This window comes from Phragmites australis, chromosome 3 (assembly GCF_958298935.1).
Source record: "Phragmites australis chromosome 3, lpPhrAust1.1, whole genome shotgun sequence".
Lineage (NCBI taxonomy): Eukaryota > Viridiplantae > Streptophyta > Magnoliopsida > Poales > Poaceae > Phragmites > Phragmites australis.
This window is the reverse complement of record NC_084923.1, coordinates 45,655,993-45,669,126: the sequence shown is the minus strand read 5'-3', so window position 1 is coordinate 45,669,126 and position 13,134 is coordinate 45,655,993. Positions and strand designations below refer to the sequence as shown.

At 43.6% G+C, this 13,134-nt stretch overlaps 2 protein-coding genes across 8 annotated transcripts; one reads left to right on the top strand and one right to left on the bottom strand.

Annotated features, from left to right (window-relative positions):
* The first annotated feature begins 5,346 nt into the window (after positions 1 to 5,346).
* Positions 5,347 to 8,403, top strand: LOC133913386 (uncharacterized). 7 transcript variants are annotated; one of them, XR_009909021.1, is made up of 6 exons: positions 5,347 to 6,687; positions 6,780 to 6,848; positions 6,926 to 6,994; positions 7,122 to 7,269; positions 7,542 to 7,609; positions 7,707 to 7,767. XR_009909021.1 is itself a non-coding variant. In XM_062356524.1 (6 exons), exons 1-6 carry the CDS (start codon positions 5,740 to 5,742, stop codon positions 7,825 to 7,827), a joined length of 1,362 nt encoding a protein of 453 aa, XP_062212508.1. In that variant the 5' UTR covers positions 5,352 to 5,739; the 3' UTR covers positions 7,828 to 8,403. The 7 variants fall into 7 exon arrangements, 3 of the variants coding, with proteins under 3 accessions (XP_062212510.1, XP_062212509.1, XP_062212508.1); XM_062356524.1 differs by having other exon boundaries at positions 5,352 to 6,687; positions 7,122 to 7,208; positions 7,707 to 8,403; XR_009909023.1 differs by lacking the exon at positions 7,542 to 7,609 and having other exon boundaries at positions 6,926 to 7,013; positions 7,122 to 7,208; positions 7,707 to 7,842.
* A 307-nt stretch (positions 8,404 to 8,710) lies between these two features.
* Positions 8,711 to 11,610, bottom strand: LOC133913388 (protein TUNICAMYCIN INDUCED 1-like). Its single transcript, XM_062356527.1, has 2 exons — positions 10,931 to 11,610; positions 8,711 to 9,668 (listed from the first exon to the last, which is right to left on the bottom strand). The coding sequence occupies exons 1-2, from the start codon at positions 11,468 to 11,470 to the stop codon at positions 8,889 to 8,891; spliced, it is 1,320 nt and encodes a 439-aa protein (XP_062212511.1). The 5' UTR covers positions 11,471 to 11,610; the 3' UTR covers positions 8,711 to 8,888.
* Positions 11,611 to 13,134: the final 1,524 nt, after the last annotated feature.

The following is a 13,134-nucleotide window of genomic DNA, read 5'->3' as shown; positions in this document are numbered from 1 at the left end:
CTAGTGCTTTGTTCGGTAGAGTAGACACACTAGATAAATATAGAGTGTATTTAGATAGAAATTGATATATGTTTATCTTGTATAGTTTTTAGAGCCGAAATAGTTCTAAGTGTCCTAATTCACCCCACTCCTCTTATGACATCACCGATCCCTTCAGCTGCTAGCAACACCAACCCAGCTCCTTGGTGACCTTCAACCTCAAAACTCCTTTGTCACCTCCAGTACGTTGCCAGCGTGTCCAGCTGCCGCACGGCGCTGCGTGCGTAGCTGGCAAGCATAACGTTCCACCGCCTAGCGCCCGATCGATACATGTCACCATCCATGGCAGCTGCCCTGCACGAGACTATCATGCGCCGTTGCCCCTGGCTGGAGCACACTGCCGCGCGCCACCTCTACAAGCCAAGATCTAGGCCACGCCCTGCTGTGATGCCAGTGTCTCCCCTGTCCGGCCTAGCCACCCTCGGGATGGCCGCCCAAAGCACCGTCGCACGTCCCAAGCGCGCGCCTGATGCGCCACCATCGCCACCCGACGCCACGGTGGGCCCGGATCTGGGTCGCACCCCGCCGTCACGCCATCGTCTCCCTTGCCCGAACGACCGGTGAAAGCATCACCACACATCCGAGAGGCGCGCCCGACGTGCCACCATTGCCACTTGACACCACGGTGGGCCCAGATCTGGGTTGCACCCTACTGTTGCACCACTGTCTCCCTTGACCGGCCCAGCCACCCCCCAGGATAGCCGCTCGAAGCGCCGCCGCATGTCTCAGGCGCGCACCTAACGCACCGACCCCCCGCCATAGCCACTCGACGCAACGGGGGAGGAATCCCTACCCCCGGGAAGGAAAGGAATGTAACAGGTTACCCCGCCGTCATCATCCTTGCACCCGTGCGAGCTTCCGGTGGTGTGCTCAGGCGGCGGTGAGCAGTCGGAAGGGTGGAGAGGGGCAGCAGCACTAGGGTTTGGCTAGTTGCCCCTCAGGAGTGACGCGGGGGTTGTTTATTGCCCCTGTGTTAGATGTTGTCTCACTATTATATGTTCTTCCTGATGGTGGGATTCTCTCAATTTTGCACATCTTCTCTAAAGGTGCATCTAGCTCTTAAGTATAGTTTTGGTATTAATGATAATTTCTATGGACTAACAATTATGTTGAGAATTATTAGTAGGTTATTCTATAAGAGATGCTTAAGTAATAAAGCATGGTTTCGTTGAGGGATGCCATGAGACCAAAAGATATGCATCGAGGTCATTGAGCTCTAAGTGATGCTCATGTGATTAAGAACAAGCTAGAGAGGAAAATACCTTAGAGTTTGAGGGTGATTTTAAGAATATTGACAAAAACATGAATATCAAAGTTGCTTATGAAGATCAAGTAACTAAAGGTATGGAATTATCAATTGAGTTTTATGAACTAACCCATGTGCTATGTGCTTGAGAGTAAGTTAGGGTTAGATTTCATATGAAGACAAATATTGAATTGAGATATTCAATGTGTCGAGTTGGAAGAATAAGATCAATACAAGTTCAGTGGATAACTTGTGTACTTGATGCTTGTGGTTCATGCATCGGTGGTGAATTAGATAAAGATGATATGAAAAAAAATCTTTCATGTTTGATGCATGGGAAGCAATCAAGTGAATTTTATCAAGCTTCTAGAAGATCAAAAGAGGATCGAGATGGGAAGCGAGGATGAACATCGTGATTAAGCTTAAGTGAAAAGTTAATGACAAGTCCAAAAGAAACTTCAGGACTCGGATGATGTGTACGTCAAGTCCAACGGGATGGCTAGCTCAAGGCAAAGGTATAAAATGTAGGGTATTTTTTTACAGTCAATAGTGATTAGAGAAGAGAAATGACCGAATTGATATGATAAATATCGTACTATTATGAGGGGTCTAGATGATTACTTAGGTTTTTAGCATGTGTTGATAAGCTTAATCTTACATGTGCATACTCTCGTTGCTAGGATGCTATAGTTTGTAAATGAATTTTGCAAATAACTCAAATCCATGTTCTTACTCCGTATGGTATGTCAGTAAGTTTGCAAAGATGTTTTGTAAGTTGTCATAATGAATGCTTTAACCCTTTATCGCATGGAACCTTTAGGTTACAAATTTGTTTTGCAAAAGATTAAGGTTCATGTAGTTTTCATTGTGGTCAATTGGACTATGTTTTAGGTTTGATCCAATATTTCTGTGATCAAGCAATCAGTTAGGATGTATAGCTCTCTGAATAATATTTTTGTAGAGTCCAAGATCATCTAAATCAGACATCAGGTTTAAAATTTATTGTTGTTTATCTAAGTGTCAGATGTACTGGTCAGGGAGTGATGGTCTGACCGCAAAGAACTCCAGTCTGACAGCCAAGATGACCGGTCTAGAGCTTGTAGAGAACTTGCATATCTCTAGAACAGGTGGCGGTCTAACCGCCAAAGTGGCCGTTCTGATCGTCAGGGAACAAAGAGTTTTGATAGTATGTTCGAGGCTCGCGGTCTGACCGTCAAGGTAGCCGGTCTGACCGCCAGAGGTCTGAAAAAGCTATAACGGCTAGTTTTAGAGTGGATGGTCTAGTGGCGGTCTGATCGCCAGATATGCAGAGAAGTCAGACTTTGAACAACGACTACATTTCAGGTTGTGGCCTATATATATATCCCTCCAGTGACTTAGAAGACCTCTCCTGCCCCCATTGAGCATCCTTGAGCAAAGTGAAGTCATTCCCACATATATTTGTGCATATGTTGCACATAGAGAGGGATGTGAGATATGAATCAAGTAACTAAAGGCATTAGAGATTGAACATTAGGTACTTGGTGAGAGTCGAGTTCGTCTTGATTTGTTACTCTTGGTGTTTGCAAACACTTAGACGGCGCAGTGGCGTTGTTATCCGATGATCTTTTCAAAGAAACTTGTGAGAGGGTCCGATGTGATTGTGAGAGGCTTTGTGCACGTCTTACCGAAGTGGTGAAGTACATATCTAGTGGAATCGAGGCAATGAGTGATTCATTGGATTAATCTGACTCAGTATCAAGTTGCTTGTGGTGAGCCTCTTCTCGTGATGAGAATTGCATAATTAATAAATGAGCGATTAAAGGCTTTAATCCACGTTGAGGTGGATTAGGGAAGACTGGCAAGTCTTCGAGACCACGATAAAAAAGCTCGATGTCTCCTTTATGGTTACATATTTAAGTTTATTTACTTTGAATAATTTATATTACTAGAATTATAATTGTTTACATATCATCTAGATTGCAAATCTTACTATAAATATAGAAGTAATCATTTTTATTAAAATATAGATTCTAAGAGTTTAATATATATTGTAACCAATTATTTTTATTTCTATATATTTATCAATTATAGCTTACTAAAAAAATTTAAATCATATATTCACCCTCTTCTGAACATCTTATTTACACTGACCCTTTTTCTTTCGAGCCCCGCTACACGCCCGACCGGCTTAAGACCGAGGCACACCATGTGCTACAGTATCCCAACACCTGGTCGTATGATCAGTGTTTACAAAACCGTTCAGAGCTCGAAAACCGCTCACTGGTGGTAACCGAAAAATTATGATAACCACGATAACCGTCCGAAATTCGATGAGAATTCACTCAAAATTTGCTCGGTCAAATTTGAAATTCGGCGAGAATTCGGACTGAATCGACCGAATGGTAACCGCTTGGTTTTGTCGGTAACCTCTCGATTTTCTCGATTTATCAAGCGGTTTTCTCGAATTTTCCTCATTGTCGGTAACCGCTCGGTTTTCTCGATTTATCGAGGAGTTTTCTTGATTTTCAGTGAAGTTCAACAAAAAAAAACTCAAAAATTAGCTCAATCTTGTAAAATCAATAACTAATTCATCTGAGCTTCAAATAAAGTAAAATAAATTTTGTTGGTTTCCTTGTAATATGATCTACATGATAAAAGTATTTATACTCATAAAATTTTTGAAATTTTCTGTGAGAAAATGTATTTCTTAGACCAAGTTAAATGCATAGTTTACTCTTTGCTAATCCAAAAATTATGAAACTAATTTTGTTAGTCTTCTTACATGATCCTATGTCTTTTAAAAATACATGAACTCATGAATTAGTAATTATAACATGCAGGATTGTGTAAATGTTTTGCGACTAGATTAATTTATAACTAACCCATCACACCTCTAAAATGAGTGAAACCACTTTTATTAGTTTATTTATTCTATGATTTATGTAGAAAAAATAATGGTAGACATGAAAAATTTAATTACAATGCTGTTTCTTAACATACTCACTTTATGCTGGTGAACTTTGTAAAAATCATGAAGAAATTAATAGAACTCTAAATGAAGTGAAATCAATTTTAAAGATCATCTTAAGGTACGTCCTAAAATATATATATATATATATATATATATATATATATATATTTGCATGTTAAACTTTTTTATAACATGAGTTAATAACTGAGCCGTACGCTTCATTTTCTTCTCATTTTTTTCAAACTCCCTCCCTATAGAATATGATGCAAATGATATTATTTTTGAAAAATATATAATAGAAGGTCTTAGAATTGTCTATAGTTTTTTAATGGTTTTTTTTTTGCATTTTTCAAATTTTTTAAATTCAACTTCGGTTACTGTTTAGTTTTTGAACGGAATCGAAACGATAAGTCCGGTAACCGCGAATTTCGACCAAAAATTGAACCCTGCGTATGACTGGGTCGGACAACCCAGCCGTACGTGAAGCATTTTCCTTTTCTGAGTGATGTGGACTGTAGTTTTGTGATTTTGGGAGTTCTGTACATGCCTAGCTATAGCTGTGAAGATGGTGACTATAGCAATGGTTGCTGCACAGAAAATGCACATATACACAACTATAGAATTGACCAAACTTGTCAAATTGTGGGAGTTCGTACTGCCTACAATAAGTTCTCGTATATTAGTACCTCTCTGTAACTAAGCTGTAAAGTTTTGGTACAGGCAATTTACCTTTGAATTGTTGAGCATTATACTTTGATCACAAGCGTGTATTTGCGGGGGAAAAAGACTTATTGCAACGGTGTACAATATATGGTTAATCTCTTCATTAAACTCGATTATTTGACTTTTTGTTTGATTAAATCTCCACAAACTTTTATTTTGAAAAAATGCTTAATTGAAAATACCATAGAAATATAATTCAAGAATAGAGATAGCGAAGAAAATATATAACATAAATAAAGAACGAAAGTACAATCAAACACCGAAAAGATCCAAACCCGAAAAGAAAGTTCCTAAAAAGATTGCCACTTTTTCTCTCCTTTTCGGTTTTTTTCTCCCACAACTTTGCAAAATCCAAGTTAATCCACCCACCTCCTTCCAACCTAGTTGGGCCACTCCGTAGAAAATCCCTGCAGCCTCCACGAACTCCTCAGCAACAACATAAAAAAGCCGCGTCCTCCCTTCCAGCCTTCCAGGCTTCTTCCATCCATCCCCATACCCACCCCACTCCTCTCACCTCGCCGCCGCCGCCGCCGGCGAGGCCCCACCTCGCCGGAGACCCACCCCTCTCCTCTCCTCGATCTCATCCTCCCGCCTCCCACTAGCCCCGTAGCCGTGTCCGCCCGCCCGCCCGCGGAACCCTAGATCTCCGATACCCCGCGCGCCCTCCCGCTGCCGGCCCCCCGATCGGAATGGTCCGCGGTCTGCAGTAAGGTCCAGTGACCCAGGACCAGGATCCTCCAGCTCCTGCGCCTTCGCGCGGGTGCGACGCGCCGCCGCAATGGCGATCCGCATCACCGTGTCCTACTCGGGCTACGTGGCGCAGAACCTGGCCGCGTCCTTCGGCCTGCGCTGCACCTCCGCCGCCGCTGGCGCTGGCGCGGCGCCTGGCGCAGGGTGCCGATTCCTCCAGGACGCGCTCTCCCGCCCCTTCTGCCTCTTCGCCTCCTCCCGCCGCGCTGACCACCACCATGACGCCGACGACCACAGCCACCCGAAGCCAAGGCCCAAGGCTCTGCCCGCCGCCGCCTCCGGAGGTGGCCATTCGCTGGTGCTCCCACGATCGTGCTCCACGAAGGCGCCGGCTGATGAGCCGCTGGCGTCGCTGGCCGTGGGGTTGCTGTCGGTGTTCGCGTCCGGAATGGGTTCGACTGGTGGCCTTGTGGGCACCTCCTCCCTCGCGGCATCGCCATCTATATCAGCTGGGTTCAACCCCACAGCGCTCCTCCCATTCCTGCAGGCGATCAAGTGGCTCCCCTGCAGTGACATCGTCACCGCCGCAACGACGTCCCGTGGCTCAGGACGCCCAACGGCTGCAACTACGGGTGCAACGACAGCGCTTGCACCGCGCACAGCTGTGCCATCGCCCCGTCATGCAGCTGTGCCCTCACCTGCTGTGGCTGCGCCGTCCAAGGTCGGCATACAAGCGATGGTCGGTGGTGCCAGCATCGCATCAGGTTCAGCTGGGATTGGTAGTGGCGCTATCGCCTCTGGTGCAGCTGGGATGGTGAGGAAGAGCAGCACTAGTCTTTCTGGTGGCGCAGGAGTGAGCAGGAAGACCAGTTGGCTCTCGAGCTGGGTGAACTCATGCTCGGATGATGCAAAAACTGTGTTTGCCGCTGTGACTGTGCCGCTGCTCTATAGATCATCCCTTGCTGAGCCGAGGTCCATCCCATCTAAGTCAATGTACCCAACATTTGATGTTGGTGACCGAATCCTTGCTGAGAAGGTGTATATGACTAGCCATAGTTTGTGATGTATGTATTGTTTGCTGATGTTGGTGAGCAAACATTTAACTTCCTGCGCCTATTGTGATTGTAGGTTTCCTACATTTTTCGGGAGCCAGAAATTTTGGACATTGTGATATTCCGTGCACCTCCAGTCCTTCAGGTATGATACCCTTTTTCTCTATTTTGTATTCTCTAGTTCATCAAAGTGTGTTATAATAAGACCAACTCTTTTTGCAGGCATTGGGCTACAGCTCAGGTGATGTGTTCATCAAGAGAGTTGTGGCCAAGGGCGGGGACACCGTTGAAGTAAGCTTTTATCTCAATGGTAGTGACCTCTATATGTTTTCCCTTATTTGCCTTATTGCTTGATGAAATTTTTGGTTATAGGCATTAGTAATGAGTTATAACCATTGGTGCTCCCTGTATTTAACAGGTGTGTGCTGGTAAACTGTTGGTTAATGGACTAGTCCAGGATGAGGAGTTCGTGCTGGAGCCAGCCGACTATGAAATGGATCCAGTGGTATGACAGCTTCTCTTACCACACGCCACTAAAGTCCATCCTTTGTAGTTTGTACTTTGCGGTAAGTTAGTCACTCATCGTAAGTTAGATGACGTCAATCCCCCCTGGTTAATTTTTTTAACCCTTTAGAGCAGATATTAAGATGTTATTTTCCTGATTTAATAAGTTGCTTGAAATGTTAAATTGGTTGCAACCTCAAATTTACTCTGGCGCTATCTGGCCCCATCGATTGGTTTGTAGGGGCTGGGGCCATTATGGGTTGATCACATATAAAGCTTTTACTTTCATCTGCCGAGTTGCGCACACATACTGAGCAGTTGTTGCTTTTGCTAGACTGTGCCTGAAGGGCATGTGTTTGTTCTTGGGGACAACAGAAACAACAGCTTTGATTCACATAACTGGTATGCTTAAGTTCTAATAAAGGATTTGTGCTTCAGCCTTTAACCACAGTCCACAGTTGCTACAACAGTAGCTAATGTGTTGTATGTGTCACTGCAGGGGACCACTTCCAGTGAAGAACATCCTTGGGAGATCTGTGCTCCGATACTGGCCGCCATCAAGAATAACAGATACAATATATGAGCATGATATAGCAGAGTGCACAGTGGGTGCCTCCTGAGATATACTTTGTGTGGCAATACCACATGGCAAATCAGTTCCATTCTTCAGGCAGAGCTTTACTGACGAGCTGAGCCGTATTTTTCCTTGTTCTTATTTATTGGAAGTCGCCTTGCCTCAAATGCCCATTGGCAGCTTGGCTGACTAGTTAGTTTCCCCTGCCCCAAGGGCAGATGGTTGTTTGAAGTCGACAATTCTTGTACTCTGTAACCTAAGAAGGAGCCACGTATACACGTTCATAAACGCAGATGAATGAGCATCCGTGGCTGTAGGCGTAGCATGGCATGGCAATTCTCTTCTGTTTCTGATATTTGGGGATGTTAGAAACTGGGTGCACAGGATATAGGAAGCGAAGCTTGAGAGATTGCTCATCCTACTGGAGTATTATTGCTCTCTTTCCGGTTGTGAATCCTGGATCAGGGCCAGCATCGTGAACTCAAAAGACTTTGTTTGAAATATATAGCGAGTGCCGAGCGAGGGCAACCATACGGTTTGCATGAATTCATGTATCCTGTCTGACAGTGCATTGTATGTTGGTAAAATTTTGGAATAAAATTTCTGTCCTAGTATCTTGTGAGTTCTGAACCTGTATTCATGATGTAACGCTATTGAGATCAACCTGTGTTCTATTCTGAGAGCACGGCAACACAATCGAAATCATGTGTAATTGTTCTTGTTATGAAACGGGCAATGCTAGTCCTGATGGGAGCACGTTTCTGCAGTTCATCTCTATCAGTAGACACGAATACAACCATCAGAAAATCGCCAAGAATACGACTACAAATGCTAACACATAGTATAAGCTGAAACTAACAATCCAGCCTGATTAGAAAATTGAACAAGAAGCAGGCGAGGATAGCCATCACACGAGGGTACCACGAGTCTATGAACAATGGAAGACATTATTGATACAGTTGCTAGAAGCAATACAAAAATTTAACATGACGTTACAGTCAAATCCTGTTTTCAGGTACACTTCCAGCCTAATCAAGTATACACGGAATCGATGTATATGTGCACTTTCCTATCAGTCCTATGAGAAGTAAATTAGACCAAAAACTATCACCACTTTACGTCCAGCATAAGCGGTTCCGGTGGTGAAACAAATGACACAAACTTTGTGAAAGAAACATTTGAAGTCAGGCTGCCCCAAGAAATTGCATCCATTATAGGAAACGGCTTTCTAACCTTCTTCACTGAAATAGCCTTTAGCCTATCGTCATCTTCCACCCTAGCTATAATGTCAAGTGTGACTTGCTGGACCGTAGGTTTCGTTTTCCACTCTGAAATATTTTCCCAGATGATATCGTCTTCAGCAATGTCCCTTTCAAGCTCCAAACGAAATTTTACCAAAGGTATTGATGTCACTTTAGCTTCAATGAAGTGCATTGGGCTATTCACCTGGTTTCTTTTGCTAAACCAAGTCTTCAAGATCTTTTCAAGCTTTACCAGTCTTGGGCTAATTGAGCAGAACAAACATACTGAAATCAACCGATTTGATGTCACTTTAGCTTCACTGAAGTTCATTTGACACTTGTCTAACAATAACTCCATGGTGTCATGTGACCTCAACAAAGTTTTCACATGGCCTCCAGATACACTTGTTTGATGCACAACAATTACGACTGATCCTACAACACCCACTTGAAGTAATGGAGCACAGGTTGAGTAGCTCAAAGGCCATATTCTGCTTAGGTTGTCGTTACTAGTCAACAAGCTTCCGTTAGCTAAAAGGCCTATACTGTGAGGGTGGGTTAAAGAAACTTTCTGTGCGCCAATAACCTTTAATGCAATGCTATCAGTGACAAGTATCCTCTTCAGCCTTGTATATGTGGCATTCCGCTGCATAAGAGGTGCAACATAAGATTCTGCAACAATCAAGGGGGGAAATTACAGCGAACGATTCCTAAAGCTAACAATTATTGAAACATATATTTAGTGAAAACAGGATGACCATAAATCTACATAGGGAAAGACAAAATTCACCCTATGAAAATTTGTCATAAGTCCATGAAATGATGCTAGCTCAGAATATGAAGTGGCAAAGCTAGCTAATTTAATGGTTGCTGTTAAAGACAACTATAAATGGCGAACCAAGAAAACTGAAAGCTTTCGTCTCATGCGCAGCACACAACAATTGAAAAGTGAGTCTAGTAGGACAAGAATTTGAGAACGACATTGATATCATAACTCTAGATCAAGTACCTAAAACCTAGACAGAAAAGTTGTATGCCTTTATGGGTTAATAATATCACGGAGTTCTAAATATGTTAATAACTGTTTTGCTGAACTGCATCATACAATGCCTTATCAAATAGAAGAATGGATCATTGGAATGCCTACTTGCAAAATTACATTCTCCTTCTAAAAGAATTGATAGACTTCATAGCTATCCATCAGTTAACAACTAAAGCAAATCTGCATATCTAGTTATCCTATTCATGTCTTTTTTCGGTTTCAGATTTCCACCCAGAACAGCCAGCAATATCCACATAATAACTGCCTCTCAGAAAAGTTACATTCAAGTCAACCAAATAGCAGGCATTGAAAAGAAAGAAGCACCCTAAATTTGAATATATAATGGAACTGCCATCGATCTGTATCCGTTTAACAAACTTCTATATTATGTATGCCAATGAATATCTACAGCAAGTAAAGTGCACACGATATGTTACACTACGGTAAGTCGGTAACCCTTCACCGTACAAACGTCAAGTACTAGATAGCCCCACTAGATCAAGTCAGAACCAGACCTCGAATGTTATGATTCTATACCATCAAAATTTGGGACCAAAAAATTACTCACATGCCATTCGAAGACATCACAAATTAAACAGAGACCCGTACTGTTTAGCATTCAAACTCTCCACCTCAGCAAGCAATCTAAAGATAGCAACAACAGTAGGTAAGGGGGAAAATATTGTAGTTGTACACTTCGACTTCCACAATAGAACGGCAGCTACTCGGTCAACTCAGTGATTGAACCCTAACCATCCAAGCTTAGAGCTAACACAACTTCCACAGCAACCATTACTCGAACCATAGCATGTAAGCAAACGATCGCAAAATCGTGAGCAGCAACAAGTCAAAGTCAACCCACTCACCGACGGCAACTGGAGCTCGACGAGGCCGCCGTCCTCGCCACCGGAGAGCCTCACCTCCACGGGACCGACCAGTTCGACGTCCCTCACGCCGGGGCCGAACCCGAACGCGCCGTCGCCGGGGACGACGTCGATCCCCTCCGGTCCGTCCACCTCCTCGACCGCGGGCGCGTCGGGGCGCCTCCACTCCACCGCCTCGTCGGCGAGCCGCGCCAGAGCCGCCGCCCCACCCGCCCGGGCGCGGAACTCGTACCGCTGCACGGCGCCCACGCGGACAGCGTCGGCGTCAAGCGGCCAGACCCTGACCTCGGCGTTGGGGTCCCAGTCGTACTTCTCCGAGACGGCGTCGATGACCTCCTCGAGGAAGGTGGGCTCCGGGGCCGGATCCTCCAGGTCCTGGTCGGCGGCCGCGGAGGCGGAGACGGAGCCGTTGGAGGTAGCGGCGAGCAAGGAGAGCGAGGCGGAGGCGGACGGGGAGGGGGCGGAGGAGAGGAGCAGCGCGAGGAGGAGGAGGGAGACGAGAGGGAGGGGTGAAGAGGCCATGGGGGTCGGAGGATCCGGAAGGTTCTAGAAGGATTGGAGTTCGGAGAGGGGTGGTAGGTTTCGAGGCGAGGGTTCCTTCCACGAAGATCTCTTCGCGGAGACGACGACGGTGGGTGCGCTCGTAGGGATGATTAAGCCGTAAGCAATAGCTGACAAGTGGGCCCGGAGAACAGTATAGGTATGGCGTCTGGGTTTTCACCGTGACAGTTGGTAGCGTAATTCTTACCTGTTTTTTTACTATAATAAGAACAATATTATGTTTTAAATAAAAATTTATAAATATCTAAATAGATTCATTGTGAAATGTACTTTATTAGTATTGTTTACTTTTATGTATTTATAATTTTTTTCTAAGAAAAAAATATAAGATAAAAAATTGCTATAATAAATAAGATCAAAGTTGCTATAATAAAAATATATAATTACCGTGTCGGAGGGACCAGGTTGGAGGAGATAGCTCATCCATTTTTTTTGTTAGGTAGGGTAATTTACTTTTTTTATCATAGATAAGATGATTTAATTTTTTATTTGTTAGACGAGTATAACTTGAGCGAGGTTAATTTAAATTTTGTGAGATCCGTTTATTATATATTTAGTTTTTATCAAAATATAATCATACAAAATCTTATTTTATTGATTAATTAGAAAAACAGTTTAGAAAATAATATTATTTAAAGCATGCTAACAAAAAATATGTTTACTCTAACTAACTAAAATATACCGTATTAATAGGGATAAATGTTATCTATAACATGAATGTTGTTGACGATCGAAATTGGCACGTTGTGAAGAATTTTGATTCTGGAAGTTTCCTAGTTGACGGTGAACAATATTCCAACCAGATAATCAGTAACCGCGACCAGATAAACAGTAGCCTCCGACCAGTGAACAGTGATTTCAAGGCTAGTGAACAGTGATTTTAAGACTAGTGAACAGTGATTTTAAGACTAGTGAATAGTGATTTTAGACCAGTGAACACGATCTGTGGTCATGACCAGGCCAGTGATCATAGTTTGTTCCTGCAGTTGGTCTCCGGACAGATGGAAGAGTTGGTCGAATCTAAAGAAGGCCGAACTATATTAAAGCGTATTCGGTATATGGGAGTTTTATATGTTCAAATAGGAAATATATGTTTGTTATAGAAAGTTTAGAGATTAGGTAGGCATAACCAAATTATATCTGTAAGTCTTGTTCTGTTTGAATTAGGAGTCCTGATCTCTTACGGCTAAGACCTGCTGTCCTTAAAATATGAGAGGGTCATGATCGATTGAGGACATCAAACAATCGATCAAATCAATCTACTTTACCTTTCGTCTTTTGCCTAATTCCTGTAGTCTTGTTCTCTTTTCTAATCTATATTGCTATTTGTTATTGATTCCAACAACCAAGGACAAACCATCGATCATCTGCCCTCCGACGGAGTCCCTCCCGAGCGTGGGTGACGACGAAGGTCTGACAACGTAGTGTCACGACCGAGGTATCCTGGGTGCTGCTTGTTAGATATTGCACATGAGGTGCTCGGTGTGTTGGTGTGGTAACTTTTCGCGTCAACAAATGTCTTTGTCGGAGGGTTAACTCCTCAAGCAGGGATCCGGAGGGACCCCTTTGAGATTCGGTCGGGGGATGATTCTGAATCTGTTTTGCGGGTGAAATAAATGGGCGTA